This window comes from Octodon degus, unplaced genomic scaffold, assembly GCF_000260255.1.
Source record: "Octodon degus isolate 3935 unplaced genomic scaffold, OctDeg1.0 scaffold00018, whole genome shotgun sequence".
NCBI classification, from domain to species: Eukaryota; Metazoa; Chordata; class Mammalia; order Rodentia; family Octodontidae; genus Octodon; species Octodon degus.
The window spans coordinates 14,393,325-14,406,754 of NW_004524594.1; the positions used below are offsets into that span (position 1 = coordinate 14,393,325).

At 53.9% G+C, this 13,430-nt stretch overlaps 1 protein-coding gene across 1 annotated transcript in view; it reads left to right on the forward strand.

Moving 5' to 3' along the window:
• Positions 1-13,430, forward strand: part of Abtb2 (ankyrin repeat and BTB domain containing 2) — a 165,384-nt gene that overhangs the window by 118,852 nt on the left and 33,102 nt on the right. The window contains exons 2-3 of the mRNA XM_004627058.2: positions 5,415-5,561; positions 9,727-9,940. Coding sequence (XP_004627115.1) covers positions 5,415-5,561; positions 9,727-9,940 — 361 coding nt within the window. The remainder of the gene's footprint in view (positions 1-5,414; positions 5,562-9,726; positions 9,941-13,430) is intronic.

Genomic DNA, 13,430 nt, shown 5'->3' on the forward strand with positions numbered 1-13,430 from the left:
GCGTTCTGCTCGCTTAGACGGGCGAGGTGTTATTTGCTTTTAATTTCCTGCAGGGTGGTGCAGCGCACCAGTGCGGACCCGCCTCTGTCGTCTAGTGTGGGCCTGGCCCAGCGGCCCAGCCAGGTACCCCGGGCACTGGAGCAGTGGTGTCGCTGCTAGGGTCCTCACTGAGGCTTGCATGTTGGTTAACCCCTCCCCCACCCCTCCCTTTCCCAACCCAGTTGAGACCCCCTGCCCCGCCCTCCCCCAAGCATGCCCTTGCTCACCCCATCTCCCAAAGCCTTCTCTTTACTTGGGCATCGCGTATCATCAAGATGATAAGTTTACCCGGAAGTTAGATGTGCTTTCAGATGGGCTCTTACCCACTGCGTTGCCCAGGCTGGCCTCAATGAAGTAGCCTTTTTCTTAGTACCTGTTTGTGAAATATAGGGAGTATGTTCATCTTGGGGAATGGGTACATTTACAGACCGTATCTGCATCATTCTATTCCCCTCCCCCTCCCTGCTGCCGCACCCTCTCCCATCCCCCTCGATTATCATGTGTTTTACCTGGACTTTAAGTGGTACAGCTCAGCAAGCACCTTCTCTTCCACTTCCAGTTTCTCCCGCATGGGCTTTAGCTCTCCCTTGCCTTGTGTAGGCCCCCAGCTCCTCTGGACGTAGAAGGCCAGGACAGCCACCATTCAATGAAGCTTTTTGTCTTTACACCCCATTTTGGTCCTTCTGAGAAATATTCATGCTTCAACATCGCAGTACTTTACTCTGCGACTAATGGGGCATTCAGTGTACTATATATAAAGTTCCAGACCAGAGAGTGGAAACGCTTTAACAAAAAAATAAGAGTTGGATTAAGTGGGCTATTTGGAAACCCGTCAGTGCGCTAATATAACTTTTATGTTCAGAAGCTTATGGGTTGAACTCCACCCAAGCCTGCAGCTTCTAAGAAAATGGCAGAAGAGGCCCAGCCTTATGTTTCCCCCACAAGGGCAGTAAAGGAGTAATCCTCAGCATCCTGCTTGCATGGCAAGGTCGCGGGACAGGCTGTGGCCTTGGCAGCTGGCTGTGCTAAGCAGGTAGCTTTGTAGATCTGCTGGGAGCCTGGGGGTCAGGCCGGGAGGGAAGGGGCTCTCATGCTCAGGCTTGCAAGCTGTGTGGACCCACCGGGCTCATTTGCCTCAGAACACTTAGAAGGCTAAAGAGAGTGCTGTCAGTACGTTGTGGCGTCGGAAGGGTCGGTATGTCACTACCTTGGTGGCTTTCTGATAATGGTCAAAAGCCGAACTCCAAGCCTACCCAGCTTCGCACAGAAAGGACAGCTTCACACTTTCAGTGTGTGGGGGGTGGGAGGAGAGGTGTGGCCATGACTGAGAGGAAAGTTAGACCGTAGGAAGTGGCAACAGCAAGGTCTGTTTGCTCCAGCTGCTGACGATTCAGAAGTTAGACGGTGGAATGATTGGCGGGAAATGGCTGGTAGGGCCCCCCAGGTGCTGCAGCACACACAGGTCAGTGGGAGTCCAGGCCCAGCACTGGACAGGGCTTCTGGTGACACAGAGCTGACAGCCACTTCTACAGTGATAGGAAATTGCCATCAATACCTTTGAACTGGAAGCTTGGCTCATCAGCTTGTGTGCAGCCCATCTGCTCTGGCTTAGAGCTTGCTTGGAAGAAACTCTATCATTGCAAACCAACCTGGGATAAATTCCTGGTGGGTACCATGGGAGAGAAAGGGGGGCTCCCACCCACCTCAGTGGTACCCTCTGTGGACACTAGTGGAGAATCCCCTGAGATTCTGCAACCCAGGGACTAGAACAGAGTTCAGGGACCAGTGCTGGGAACAACAAGGATCTGGTACGCTGGGCCTCAACTCTGTTGATGTCCTGAGAGATGCTGAGAACTTTCCTGTTTACTGGCAGAATTATTTCCCTTCTTCACAAGCCCCATAAGAAGTAGGGGAAGAGTAGAGAGTCAGAGGAGGGTGAGCAGAGCAGGGGCGGCAGCAGCATTTTTGAGCGCTGGAAACAGCTGGGCTTGGTGACTGGCCAGGAGTGCAGGAGGAGGAGTGTGTGCTTAGGGATGACTCGTGTGTCTCTTGCTGGGCAGCTGGGTGCATGTGTGCTGTCCTCAGACAGCAGACTGTGGAGAAGGAGAAGGAAGAAGAGGAGGCTGTGGCTTTGGGAAGCAGGATAGTGAGCTCCAAGATTCAAGGGCAGGGCAACCAGTGAATATGAAGAAGTGAGTGGTGAGGACTAGGGCGCTGCGTACGGACAGAGAAATGCAGACACTTCGAGTTCATCAGAAGCAGGTCGAGTGGGACTTTCATCTCAGTAGAAATGCCGATCCAGTCACAGAGGGAGGCAGAGGATAATGAGACTGTGCACACTGCATCGCACCCAGTAACTAATTATGCAGGGAGGATCTGAGAGATGCGTGTGGGCTTTCTCTGTGTGTGCAGCTTGACCAGGATGGACAGGGCTGTCCTTGTCAGCTAAGAAAGGGACTCCAGGGAAATACGCAGAATGCTTGCCGTCATCACAGCTAAGATAAACACATTTTCCCAAGGATTTTACAGTGAAAGAAAAGAGGTCCCCCCTTTTTTTTCTTTTTCTTTTTCTTTCTTTTCTTTTTTATTTAATTTTCCAGAAAGATCTTGTCCTGGGCCCCTATGGGAATTTAGGAGAAAGTAAGAAGAAAACATTGAGGAATTGAGAGAACTTGAAGAAAATGTCCGTGTTCAACAAGAAACTGCTGAGGAGAAGGCTTATGTGAAACAGGGTCAAATTTAGTATAGATGCTGCGAAGGAAGGTTTGTTAAGAGTAGATCTGGAAGATAAGCTCTGGAACTGAGGAAGATCCAAGGGAGCTCGCGGCTGTAGTTTCATGGGCGGCCTCTAGAAGGCCTCAGAGTGAGGCATCTGCAGACTGGTCAAGCACGAAGAAATCCTACTTTCAGGTTTCTGACTTTCTTCCTCACAAGCCTCAAGCCCATGCAGAAGCCCTCTCCTCTCAGATGTCCTAGGTGTTAGAAAGACCAGATGGCCAAGTCAGAATGTCATTGCATTGCAGGAGCTCGAGAATGAAGAGGTTGAAGTTCCAGCCCCAGTTGGCGTCTGGTAACTGTGGGCAGATGATTGACCTTTGCCTGTACTCATTTTTCCCCTCTGTAAGATGGGTGCAGACAGTATCTCCTGAAGTCCTGAGAGATTCAACGTGACAACAGACATAATTTATTGTCACAGTGCCAGGCACGTAGAAAGTCATCATTAAAAGTCTATGATGGGGGGCCGGGGAGATAGCTCAGAATAAGGCCTGAGTTCAAATGGCTGTGATCCATTATGACTGCCCTGTCTCCTTTGCTAGTAAGAATTACTAGATGAAAAAATGTCTAAAAAGTAAAAAGTACTACTGGGAGACCAAGGCAAGAGGATCACCATGAGCTTAAGGCCAGCCTGAAATGTATAGTGAAACGTTGCCTCAAAAGGACAAAAAAGTAAAAGGTACCATGCAAAAGCTATGTTGTTGTCAATTACTATTATTAATAATAGTTTCAAAATTACTCTTGCCATAGTATTAAGTGAAAGCTCCTGGGAAAATAGGAACAGTTATTAACAGGTCTGCCAACTCCCGTTACTAGATCTAACGATACGTTTCTCTCTGGGAATCCTTTGACAAATCAGCTGAATTTCCTATTCCCTTGCCCTAAGCACTGCAAATCTGATCCACATGTCCCCAGTGTTGTTTCTGTTACTGAATAAGGGGGAAAGGAGAAGCCTGGCTGGGCCAGGATGGGCGGCTATGGGTTGGAGTGTGCATTGGGATAGCTTCCTCTTTCATTCTTCTTCCTCTAATGCTCAGGACCAGCTTGTCCGCATGTGTTTGGTTACTCTGCTGGCAGGGAGAATCTCTGCTCCAGGGAGCAGGGCCTTAGTCGGGGTTGGGGGAGATCTGCCGACATGCCCTTCCTCCTCCTCTCAGGCAAACAAGGCTTTGTAGAGTCAACGCTGGCCGCTGGCCCTGCAGAGATGGTAGAGTCACTGCCACCCACGATGGGTGACCGGACGGCTAGAGGGGCAGGAAGGGATGGCCAGGACTCTTTGCCCAAGAAACAAAAACACACAGGGCTCAGCGGGGGCCATCCTGGGGAAAGAGGCCATCACCTCACTGTTGCATGGTCTCATGCCTGAGCCGCTGAGCCCCTGAGCCCCAGCAGCTGTGGACTCACAGTGAGTTAAGCGTTCAGGTCCTTGAGCCCTCACAGTCCAGATTTGAATCCCAGCCCTCCCCTGCCCTCCCTTCCTCTGAGCAGATCACTCACACCCTTCCTACGTCAGCCCCCTCCATATTAAAAATGGAGCCAGGGTTGCCCATCATGAGGGTCGTGGAAAAAATAAATGCAACCATGTAAATCAAGCCTATGCTTGCCACACAAAGTAAAAATAACAGCAACAGCACGCGACAGAGCTTTCTCCAGCTAACCAGTGATGCAGAAGGCTGAGTCGCCTGCCTGAGGTCACACCGTGGGGCAAGTGACAGTCCTAGGGTCATAGGCCCCAGCTGTCCCTCTTGGGGACCCTGGCCCCACCACCCTGTTGCTCCCTGCCTGCAGTGTGACTGTTCTTATCCCTCACATGGGTGGCACAGAGCAGCCTACCCAGACTTGGGCACAGCTGGAGGGGTCTCCAGTTAGCTCAGGAAATCCTTTGGGGTTTTTTCTTTAAAAACAAAAAAAGGGAACTTTGGACAGAAAAGGAGCAGTTACCAAAAGCTGGAGATATCTCTTCTAGAATCGCTGCAACTAGAACACTGGAACCACATTCTCATAAGCAGCAGGAGTCATGTTAAACAGCCTGGTTTTGCTTTGCTGGGGCTTTCTGAGAAGCTGCACAGCTCGCTGGAGGGATTTGCAGGCTGTCACCCCCGGGATGGATTCTGACAGCTCCGCTCTGCGCTGCTGACGTGCTAATGAGAAACACTAATTGGACTTGGCCTGGGCTGGGATGTGTCTGCCCTCTTGGAGTGGAGAAGGCAGCATCCCTTTCCAGGGGTGGCTTCCAGCCCCTTCTTAGCCTGAAGGAGAAAGGAGACAATGAGGAGATGTGAGAGGACTCCACAGGTGTCACTGGCCTTGAGGTGGGCAGGATGGCTGCTCTCCTGTGATTCAGCCACCCCTGAGCAAGGCCTCATTGTCACCGAGCACAGTGCCACTCAGGCGCCCTGTGAATCCTCAGTGAAAGCAGGCCAGCTCTTCGGGCAACACCAAGAAAGGATGGTTTCCCCTGGGTACAGGCCTCGGCCACAAGTGGCAGGGCTCATGGTGATTCGTCCCTGGCCTTGCTCTCTCAGGGCTCTCTAAGGGGCTGTGGCCCGTGAAGTTCTCCCAGCTTCCCGTGGTGACCTCTCTGCCTTGCTGCCCCACAGGTGTCCTTTCCCTCCCTGCGTACTTCAGCCCCTACAACGGTGGGTCTCTGGCCCACGATGAGCGAGCTGATGCCTATGCCCAGCTGGAGCTTCGGACCCTGGAGCAGTCCCTCCTGGCCACATGCGTGGGCAGCATCTCAGAACTGAGTGAGTGTGGCCTGTGCGCTCCACGGGCGGGCAGGGCTGGGGTCCAAGGGAGGTGGGAAAGGACTGGCCGCCTACTTCCCCTTGAGCGCTGCCTTCTAGCTCTTCCGACGGCCCTGCAGTCCCAGGCCTGCTGTTCAACTGCTTCTCTACCCCTGGGCCTGTGCATCTTCCGCCAGATGCCCAAATGCATTGATCCTTTGCACTTTCAAGCTTCCTCCCTGGAGGCCCTTTATCAGACAGGGCTGCCTCCTCCCTTTATAAACAAGCTCCCATGCACCTTCCTCTGCTTCCCCTCCAGGAACACAGGAATTCGGCTTTATGCCGCGTGCAGACCCCCACACGACGCCAGTTTACTTGTCAGTACTTTATCATCTTCCTCCTCTTGAGTACAGTGGTATCAGCTTCGGGAGGACAGAGAGTTGATCCCTACTGTCCCCTGCATTGTTTCCAGCGAATGGGAGAAAACAACCCCCTCACTCAGGGTGTAGGCACATGCGTGTATCACAGGAAACCAGTTCTGTCCCACCCGGCGTTTGTCTTCTGCAACTCCTGAAGTCAGAGAAAGTCTCCCCAGAGACAACAGGACAGGCTGTGTCACCTGCTACATCGTCCCTGTCCCTCCCTCTGAAACTGGAGGGTTTTCTGCCTCCCTGCCATGGAGGAGGGAGGAGAGAGAGGAGGAGGTAGATATTGCAGTTCTTCTGAGATTCAAGTGCTTAATGAGGCTAGTGATACTTGGCACCGCGCACCGTGGCCCTAGAAGTCTACCCTGGGTTTTACATGCGTTAACTCTCCCTACCCCACCAAGCCCAGCCTGCCTGGGAGGGTGAGAAGTTTCGTTCTTGTATCGGGTCCAGCTATGCAGGGAGCTTGGGTCCTTATGTTTTGTTCTATCCTTCTGTACCCATGAAAATTTTAAGGTGAAGAGATTTTAAAAAAATAAAACTGTTCTTTTTTGAGGTGGCCAAGACAGTGCTAAATTCCAGACTCTGGCCTGCCTGCCGTTTTTATTTGATGGCTCATAATGAGGGTTGGAAAGACCAGAGTGAAACCCGTGCAGCACCTCTGATCAAGCCTTTCATGGTTAACAAGGGGTGAGGGCCTGTTTTTCCATGCCTGGTGGGTGTTTCTGGGCTCCGGGCCAAGTTCACCGAGCTTAGGATCCATTGATTCTCAAGTAGGAGGAAGTTACAGAAGCGCCAGGCACATACCTGCGCGGACCTAAGAGCCAGTCCAGCCAGCCTGGGCTCCTTCCATAGCCCGTGGGACAGGGACAAGGACCGAAACTTTGTACAGTGCAGTAGGTGCAAATGTCTACACGAATGAGATAAGACCTACAAAATTCAAGCCCAGCTTTTAAAGTTACTATCAGATGAGATAGACATAAAATGACTGTCAGATTACTATGGATTTTTAAAAAACATTTCACTTTCCATTTCTGACATTAACCTGTGAGCCAGTCACAGCTTATGCAGCTGTCCCTGTGGAGGCCACAGTCTAAGCATACACGTGGACAGTGGGGTCTGGTCCCAGCTGTCACACTTACTAGCTGTGCAGCTAGGGCAGGTCACTGGTCTGCTCTGAACTGCTCTGTCCTGTGGAAGTGCAATACCTCCCTGCCAACATGGAGAACTGCCCATGTAGTGGTGGGGCTTAGATGGAACAAGCCCGGACCTTCAAGTTCCTGACCCTCTAGGGAGCTTCTCCTGACATTCCTTGCGGGAAACCATGAGGAGCAGGTTTCCTTCCTTTCTTGCTGTCTTGCCTGCATCCTGGCTAGAAATACACCACCAAGGGGTTCTCCACCAGTAACAATAAAACAACAATAAAAGTAATTAATAATAATGGCTTTTTCCTTGTTGAGGCTTTGGAGTGAAATTTCAGCAAGATGCATGCGTCCTTGATGCTATCTGAGCCTCTTTGATTTCTCCTCCTTGTGGCCCTGTGGCCCTGCCCAATGTTATGACATTTAGACCTTCAGAAATGGAAGCCAAGTCTCAGCCTCCTGCCATGCGACTGGCAGAGGCAAGAGGGCGGGGTAGCCGGCTGTGTGCGCCGCCAGTTTCTGCCACTCAGGAGCCTGAGGGTAGGGCTGGGATTCTTTCTGAGCACTTTAGGACTCAGGACTCCTCCTGTCCTGGGAAATGTGAGGTGGTGCTTACCCATAGGTCATGGTTTGAGAAGGACAAGCTCGTCATGAGTTGACTAGAGCATAGAGGAATAAACCAAGTGTAGTGGCATATGCTTGTCATCCCAGCACTTAAGAGGCTGAGGCAGGAGGGTCACCTTGAGTTCAAGGCCAGCCTGGACTATACAGTGACACCCTATATCCAAAAAATAAAACATAGAGGAATAATGATAGGGCACTAAAAATCTGGCAATCCTAGTGTTATAGTCAGCCTTACCAAGTACTTAGTCTATGACAAAAAGACTCTAAGTGTTTCCCACCTGTTGTTTCCCTAAATCTTCACTCTTGGGAGACACTATCATTTCCATCCTACAGATGAGGAAACTGAGGCTCTGAAAATTGCATCCGCTTGGCACACAAGCTAGTGGTAGCAGAGCTCTGATTTGAGCGCATGCATGTCTTGACTTCCTGGTGGTTTTCAATCCTGATTAAATAGTAGGTCGCTGAGGGAAACTACCAACTACAGATGCCAGAGTTCTGCCCCAGGTGGATAGAACCAAAGTCTCCTCCTGACAGGACCGGGTGTCGGGACATTGCTGCACCAGCTCTGCTGGCTGTGGGGCCAGGGGAACACCCCGGGCAGCTGAAGCCTACAGGGATAAGTAGAGCTGGAAGTACAGAGAAAGTGACTACCAGGGGATGGAGGAAGGAGAGAGGACTCCTGCCCAGTGCAGAGCTCCAGGTCTAGGAGTGTCATTTGTCCCTGCCTGGAAGCCAGATACCATCACCATGGCTGTCCTGGGAGAATCTGGCAACTAATAAGCATGAGTCAAGCCTTCCTGGAAGTTGCCTTTAAAAGTGAAATGCGGGTACAGACGCTTTATTCATTCACTCCCCAATGTCTGCCCAGTGCGTCACACACAGAAGACCCTGTGCAGGGTCCCAGGCACACAAGGGACTGTGCTCAAGCCCAGAGTCCCAGAAGACAGATAATCAAGTTGAACTGGGCAGGGGAATAAAGTGGCTCTGCTGCTCACTGAAAGGCGCTGCAGTGGCCAACCTGCAATCTGCTTGTGTCTACCACCTTTGGCTTAGCTGTGTCCGCAAGGCTTCCTGCGGAAGTGGCTGCTGGGGAGGGGAGGGGGCTCACAGCCAGAGGGGCCCTCAGGTTCTTAGGCCTGGGGGCAGCGCTGTAGCAGAGGGGCTAGCGGCCCAGAACAGAGGTGCCCGCAGGTGCCCTGAGCTATTTCAGCCCATCCTTTCTCAGCATTGTGGTCTCACACAATGATGGGATGGAGTTTCCTATCCCTGGCTGGTGGGATGTTGAAAAGACTTGACCTACAACACAGGATGTGGGGACTGGGACCCCACAGCCTCCAGCAGGATGGGCTGCAGCCGGGTCACAGTGAAGTTCACAGACCTCGGAGCCAAGAGTAGACCATCCTGTTCACTAGCTGCACGTGCACCCGGGCTTTCCTATGAGCAGGAGAATGCCCGGGATCAGGAAATGTTTATCAGATAAGCCTCAATTTCATCCTCTGTAAAATGGGAGTAATATTTGACCCCCTGGAGGTGTAAAGGTCAAGCTAACTGGCATTTCTAGGGAACTGCATCCTTGACACCTCTGTTGGGCACTCTCGGTGGTGCTGCCCACGGTCCTGTCTTAGCAGGGGGAGTTGCCCCGGGGCCTGGCACGGACTGTTCGAGGCTGGGAGCAGAGACCCAGAGAGATTCTCAAGACTGGAGAGCTGGGGTGGGAGCAAGTGAGGATGTTGAAAAAGAAACCACATTAGCATAGTTCTGGAGGACGCCAGCCCTGAGCTTTTAATTCATCTGTTAGGAGGAGACTGGAAATGAAAGGGAAACTAAATTGCTATTGTGCATGCAGGTGACAGTTTCCACCTCCTCCGCCCGCCCTAGACTGCAGGGTAAACAGTAATTAAGGGAGTGATGGAGCCGGTTCTCTTAGGCACGGCATCAGGGAGCATGTGGGATCTGCACTCAGACTTGGTCTTCGGTTTCTGCCCCCACTCCCAGGCGACCTGGTCTCCCGCGCCATGCACCACATGCAGGGGCGTCACCCTCTGTGTCCTGGTTCCAGCCCTGCCCGCCAGGCCCGCCAGCCGCCTCAGCCCATCACCTGGTCCCCCGACGCCCTCCACACGCTCTACTACTTCCTGCGCTGTCCACAGATGGAGTCCATGGAGAACCCCAACTTGGACCCCCCAAGAATGACCCTGAACAACGAACGGTAGGCATCTGCCCAGGCTGAACAGTGTGCATGGACTGGCTGCCTGGTGGCTGATTGACAGCACGAGGGACCCTGTGGCTGGCTATGGTGCCTGTGAGGAGGTAGCGGGGGGCTTGGACGGATGAAGGCCTCACCCGTGTACGCAGCCGGATTTGGTTTCTTTGAAGCCCAGGGTAGATGCAGTGTGAGGTCAGCATGGACCCCAGGCCTCAGCGCTGGGCCTGCCAGCTTGGCACAGAGCACTGGGCTCCTGGAGACTCAGCTGCTCTCTGCCAAATATGGCCTGTTTGTCCCCCTCCACTGGTTTCACAGATGAGTGTTGGGCCCCGACAGCTCTTTGATCTGAGCCTGCTGCCTGTCTTCATGCTTTCTCCAGAGACCCAGCCTTTGCCTTTCCCAGGTGGGGTCAGGGTGGCTGAGAACAGGTGCACAGGTTGGGTGCTGCAGAAGGAGGAGCCAGCAAGGGCTCGAAGCAGGAACGCATGCTGGCCTATGGACAGGCTGCCTTTCTAAGCACTCTACCCAGGCTGCCTTTTTAACTGTTCTGCTTAGAGCACGTGCTTTCTGTAACTGCCCCAAGACCACGTGCGCTGGCAGCTTGGCTACTTGGCTTAGGAAGCCCCGTCTGCATTTCACCTCACAGGGCAGGGCAGGAGAGGCAGAGGCCCAAAGACTCCACCCATCCGGGACAGACAGCAGCTGGGGCCTGAGTCAGCTGCTTGGTGTGTAGGGCCACCATTCATGACTTCGGCTGGCTCCACGGCCAAGCCCACCTCTTCCACTCATCCACATTCACGGGACCCACAGGCGACGAGGGGGGCCTATAGCAGAGTCCATGAAAAACAGTCTACAGGAAAACCCTGGCAACACTGGGATCAGGAGCAGTGGCCTTGGGCTCATTGGTGGCCTGGGAACAGACAACAGTGCTTACCTTGAGAGGTTCTTGGGAGCTGTGAGCATGCGCCCAGGCCTCTGCCGGCCTCCTTTCCTCACTCACGCAGAGTGCTGCTGTGACTCAGTGCTCCGGGAAGCACAGTGATACCGCTCACACTTTACTCCTCTGGGAGTGGGAAGGGTCATGGAGGGCTGAGCAGGCCCACCTGGGTCTGAGTGAGAAGCCCAGCAATCTGGGAGCCGCTTCACAGGGAGGGGAGGCCCGGGACAGGCCCTGTGCCCCAGCTGCTTCTGCTTTGCAGAGAAAGTGCTGCAGTCGCAGATGCTGGCAAGGAGGAGGAAGGGCGAGGCTGCATGGGGTGGGGAGGGAGGCAGCTTGCCTGCTGTCTGCTCAGGTTCCCAAGGGTGCTCAGCCAGGTGGAGCTGCTGGCCCTGGAGCTGTGATGTGGCATTGGGTCGTCTTTGACGGAGCAGACTCTGGCTTCGCAAGCCTCTTCAGAGAGTGTCCTGGGCCAGAGGCACTGCCAGCACCAGCTTCTCCGCAGCCTGAGCCTCTTATCTGTGGTTGTAACAGCTGCGCACAGATGGTGACATGCACATGTGCATGTGCTTAGACACCTCATTACCCCCAAACCACACTGTGGCACAAGTCATCTGGTCGCAAAGGTATTTTTCCATGAATCGTTTCAAGCGAGTATTAGATTCCTAGGAAATTGGAACCACCCTAGAAGGGAAGGAGGGCCACAATTTTCAAGTTTCTATACTAGAAAGAGGATACTTTAAAAATATCTGGGTGAGCACATAGCCCGGCCGTGCTCTGGTGGCTTCTGGCTGTGGAAGCAGATCCTGCTATTCCTCCGGGTCACTGTGGCAGGACAGGCACAGGAGGCTGTGGAGAAAGCCGTGTCACCTAGGCCCTCGTGGTCCTGCCACCCAGCACCCTCCAGAGCTCTGGGGAGCCCTTCTCTCTGATGTGGGGGGATGACTGGAGTCTGCTAGGCTCCCACTACTTCTGTGAGTTGGGGGTGCTCTCTCAAGCTCTGCCTGCTTCATCCCTTGATACTCTTCCCTTGGTCCAGCCTCAGGACAGGAGCGGCAGCATGGGGCCATTGGCAGTCCACACAAATCTGTACCTTTGCTTTGAGTACAGACTTCTGATTCCTGCCACCGAGAGGCTGTGTGGCCCCAGCCTTGGGGACAGAAGGAGCAGGAGCCCGTGGTCACTTCCTGCTCAGCTGCTCGCCATTTCTACTGTTCTCGGGAGCTCACAGGTGGGGGCCCTTCACAGGGGCTGCCTAGGCAGCCAAGAGGCAGGAGTGGAAGTTGCAGAGGCAGCAGAGGCTGAGGGCAGCGAGGGGTCTCTGTTGTCCCTCGGTCCCTAGAGTGAGCCCAGCATGGAGGCAGCAGCTCTCGACTCAGACCTGGCCAGCCTGTGCCTGAGGCTCCCCCAGGAGAACAAAGTGCGCCGAGCAGTGCTGCTCCTCTTCAAGCTCGTTTTCTACCTCCCCTTCCTTTGTGTGCCCAGCAACACACCCACCAGGGATCATTACCTGCACTCAGGATATGGGTGCCAGGCTGGGCAAGAAGTAAAAGCAGGCTCTTGGCCTCAGAGACCTTAGCTGTCCCCATGCCAGGCTATGGCTTTCTCCACTGGCTGCTAAGATCTGATCTCAGAGCTGTAGGACTACTTCAGGGCCACCTCCTCCAGGCCATCTCAGCCCCAGATGCCCCATCTCTCCCAACCATCTCACCCTCATCGCGCAGGGAAAGCCCTCCAGCGATGTCTCACCCACTGGCAGCATGGCATCCTGGGCACCAGCCGGGCCCAAGGCAAGGTCCCAAACACAGACTTAGTCACAGCTGCTGCCCTGCAGGGGGTTTCAGTGCCAAGAGCAAGCCCGGAAAGTGAAAGAACCCACTGTCAGGGATCCAGGAGATGGAGGACAGCGACAGCCATCTGGCTCAGTGTGGTCCTTGCTGGCTGAGCCTGGAGGCAGAGGGACGGGCCAGCTGGGCCAGCAGCCCAGGCAAGGGATATCTCCTCTGTCCTCGTCCTCCTGAGGAATGAGAAGGGGGCTGTGTAGACATGCGGGAGAGACAGGAGGCCCATCAGCTCGCCGGCAGATTGCTGGAAGACAGTGGCATCAGGCAGAATAGAGGGAGGCACAGCTGGAGGTACTGAAGGCAAAGTGGACAGGAGGCAAGCCGATCCTGTCATCAGAGGACCACCATGGTTAGCCCTGCACTCCAGACAGCTTCAGCAGGGACAGCAGGCAGGCTTCATGGTACCCTTTGTCCCCAATTCCCACCAAGCTCTTTTTACTGGGGCTCCCGGGGCCTGCACAAAGGTCGAGGCCGTGGCCTAGATGAGACCCTGGCAGAAGGTGTGTGTGTGGCCCAGTTCTCAACCACCTAGTTCCAGGCCCTGCAGGCCAAGAAGGTTCTGGTGAATATGGAAACAGAATTTGGAAGAACTGGAGCCAGCAAAGTGTCAGCCCTTTTGGGTTCTACCAGTGCCCCCAAAGCCCGCACCTGTGGCTCCTGGGAATTCCTGAGCACAGCTTCCTCGAGTCATCCCAGGGGTCTTATCCTCGCT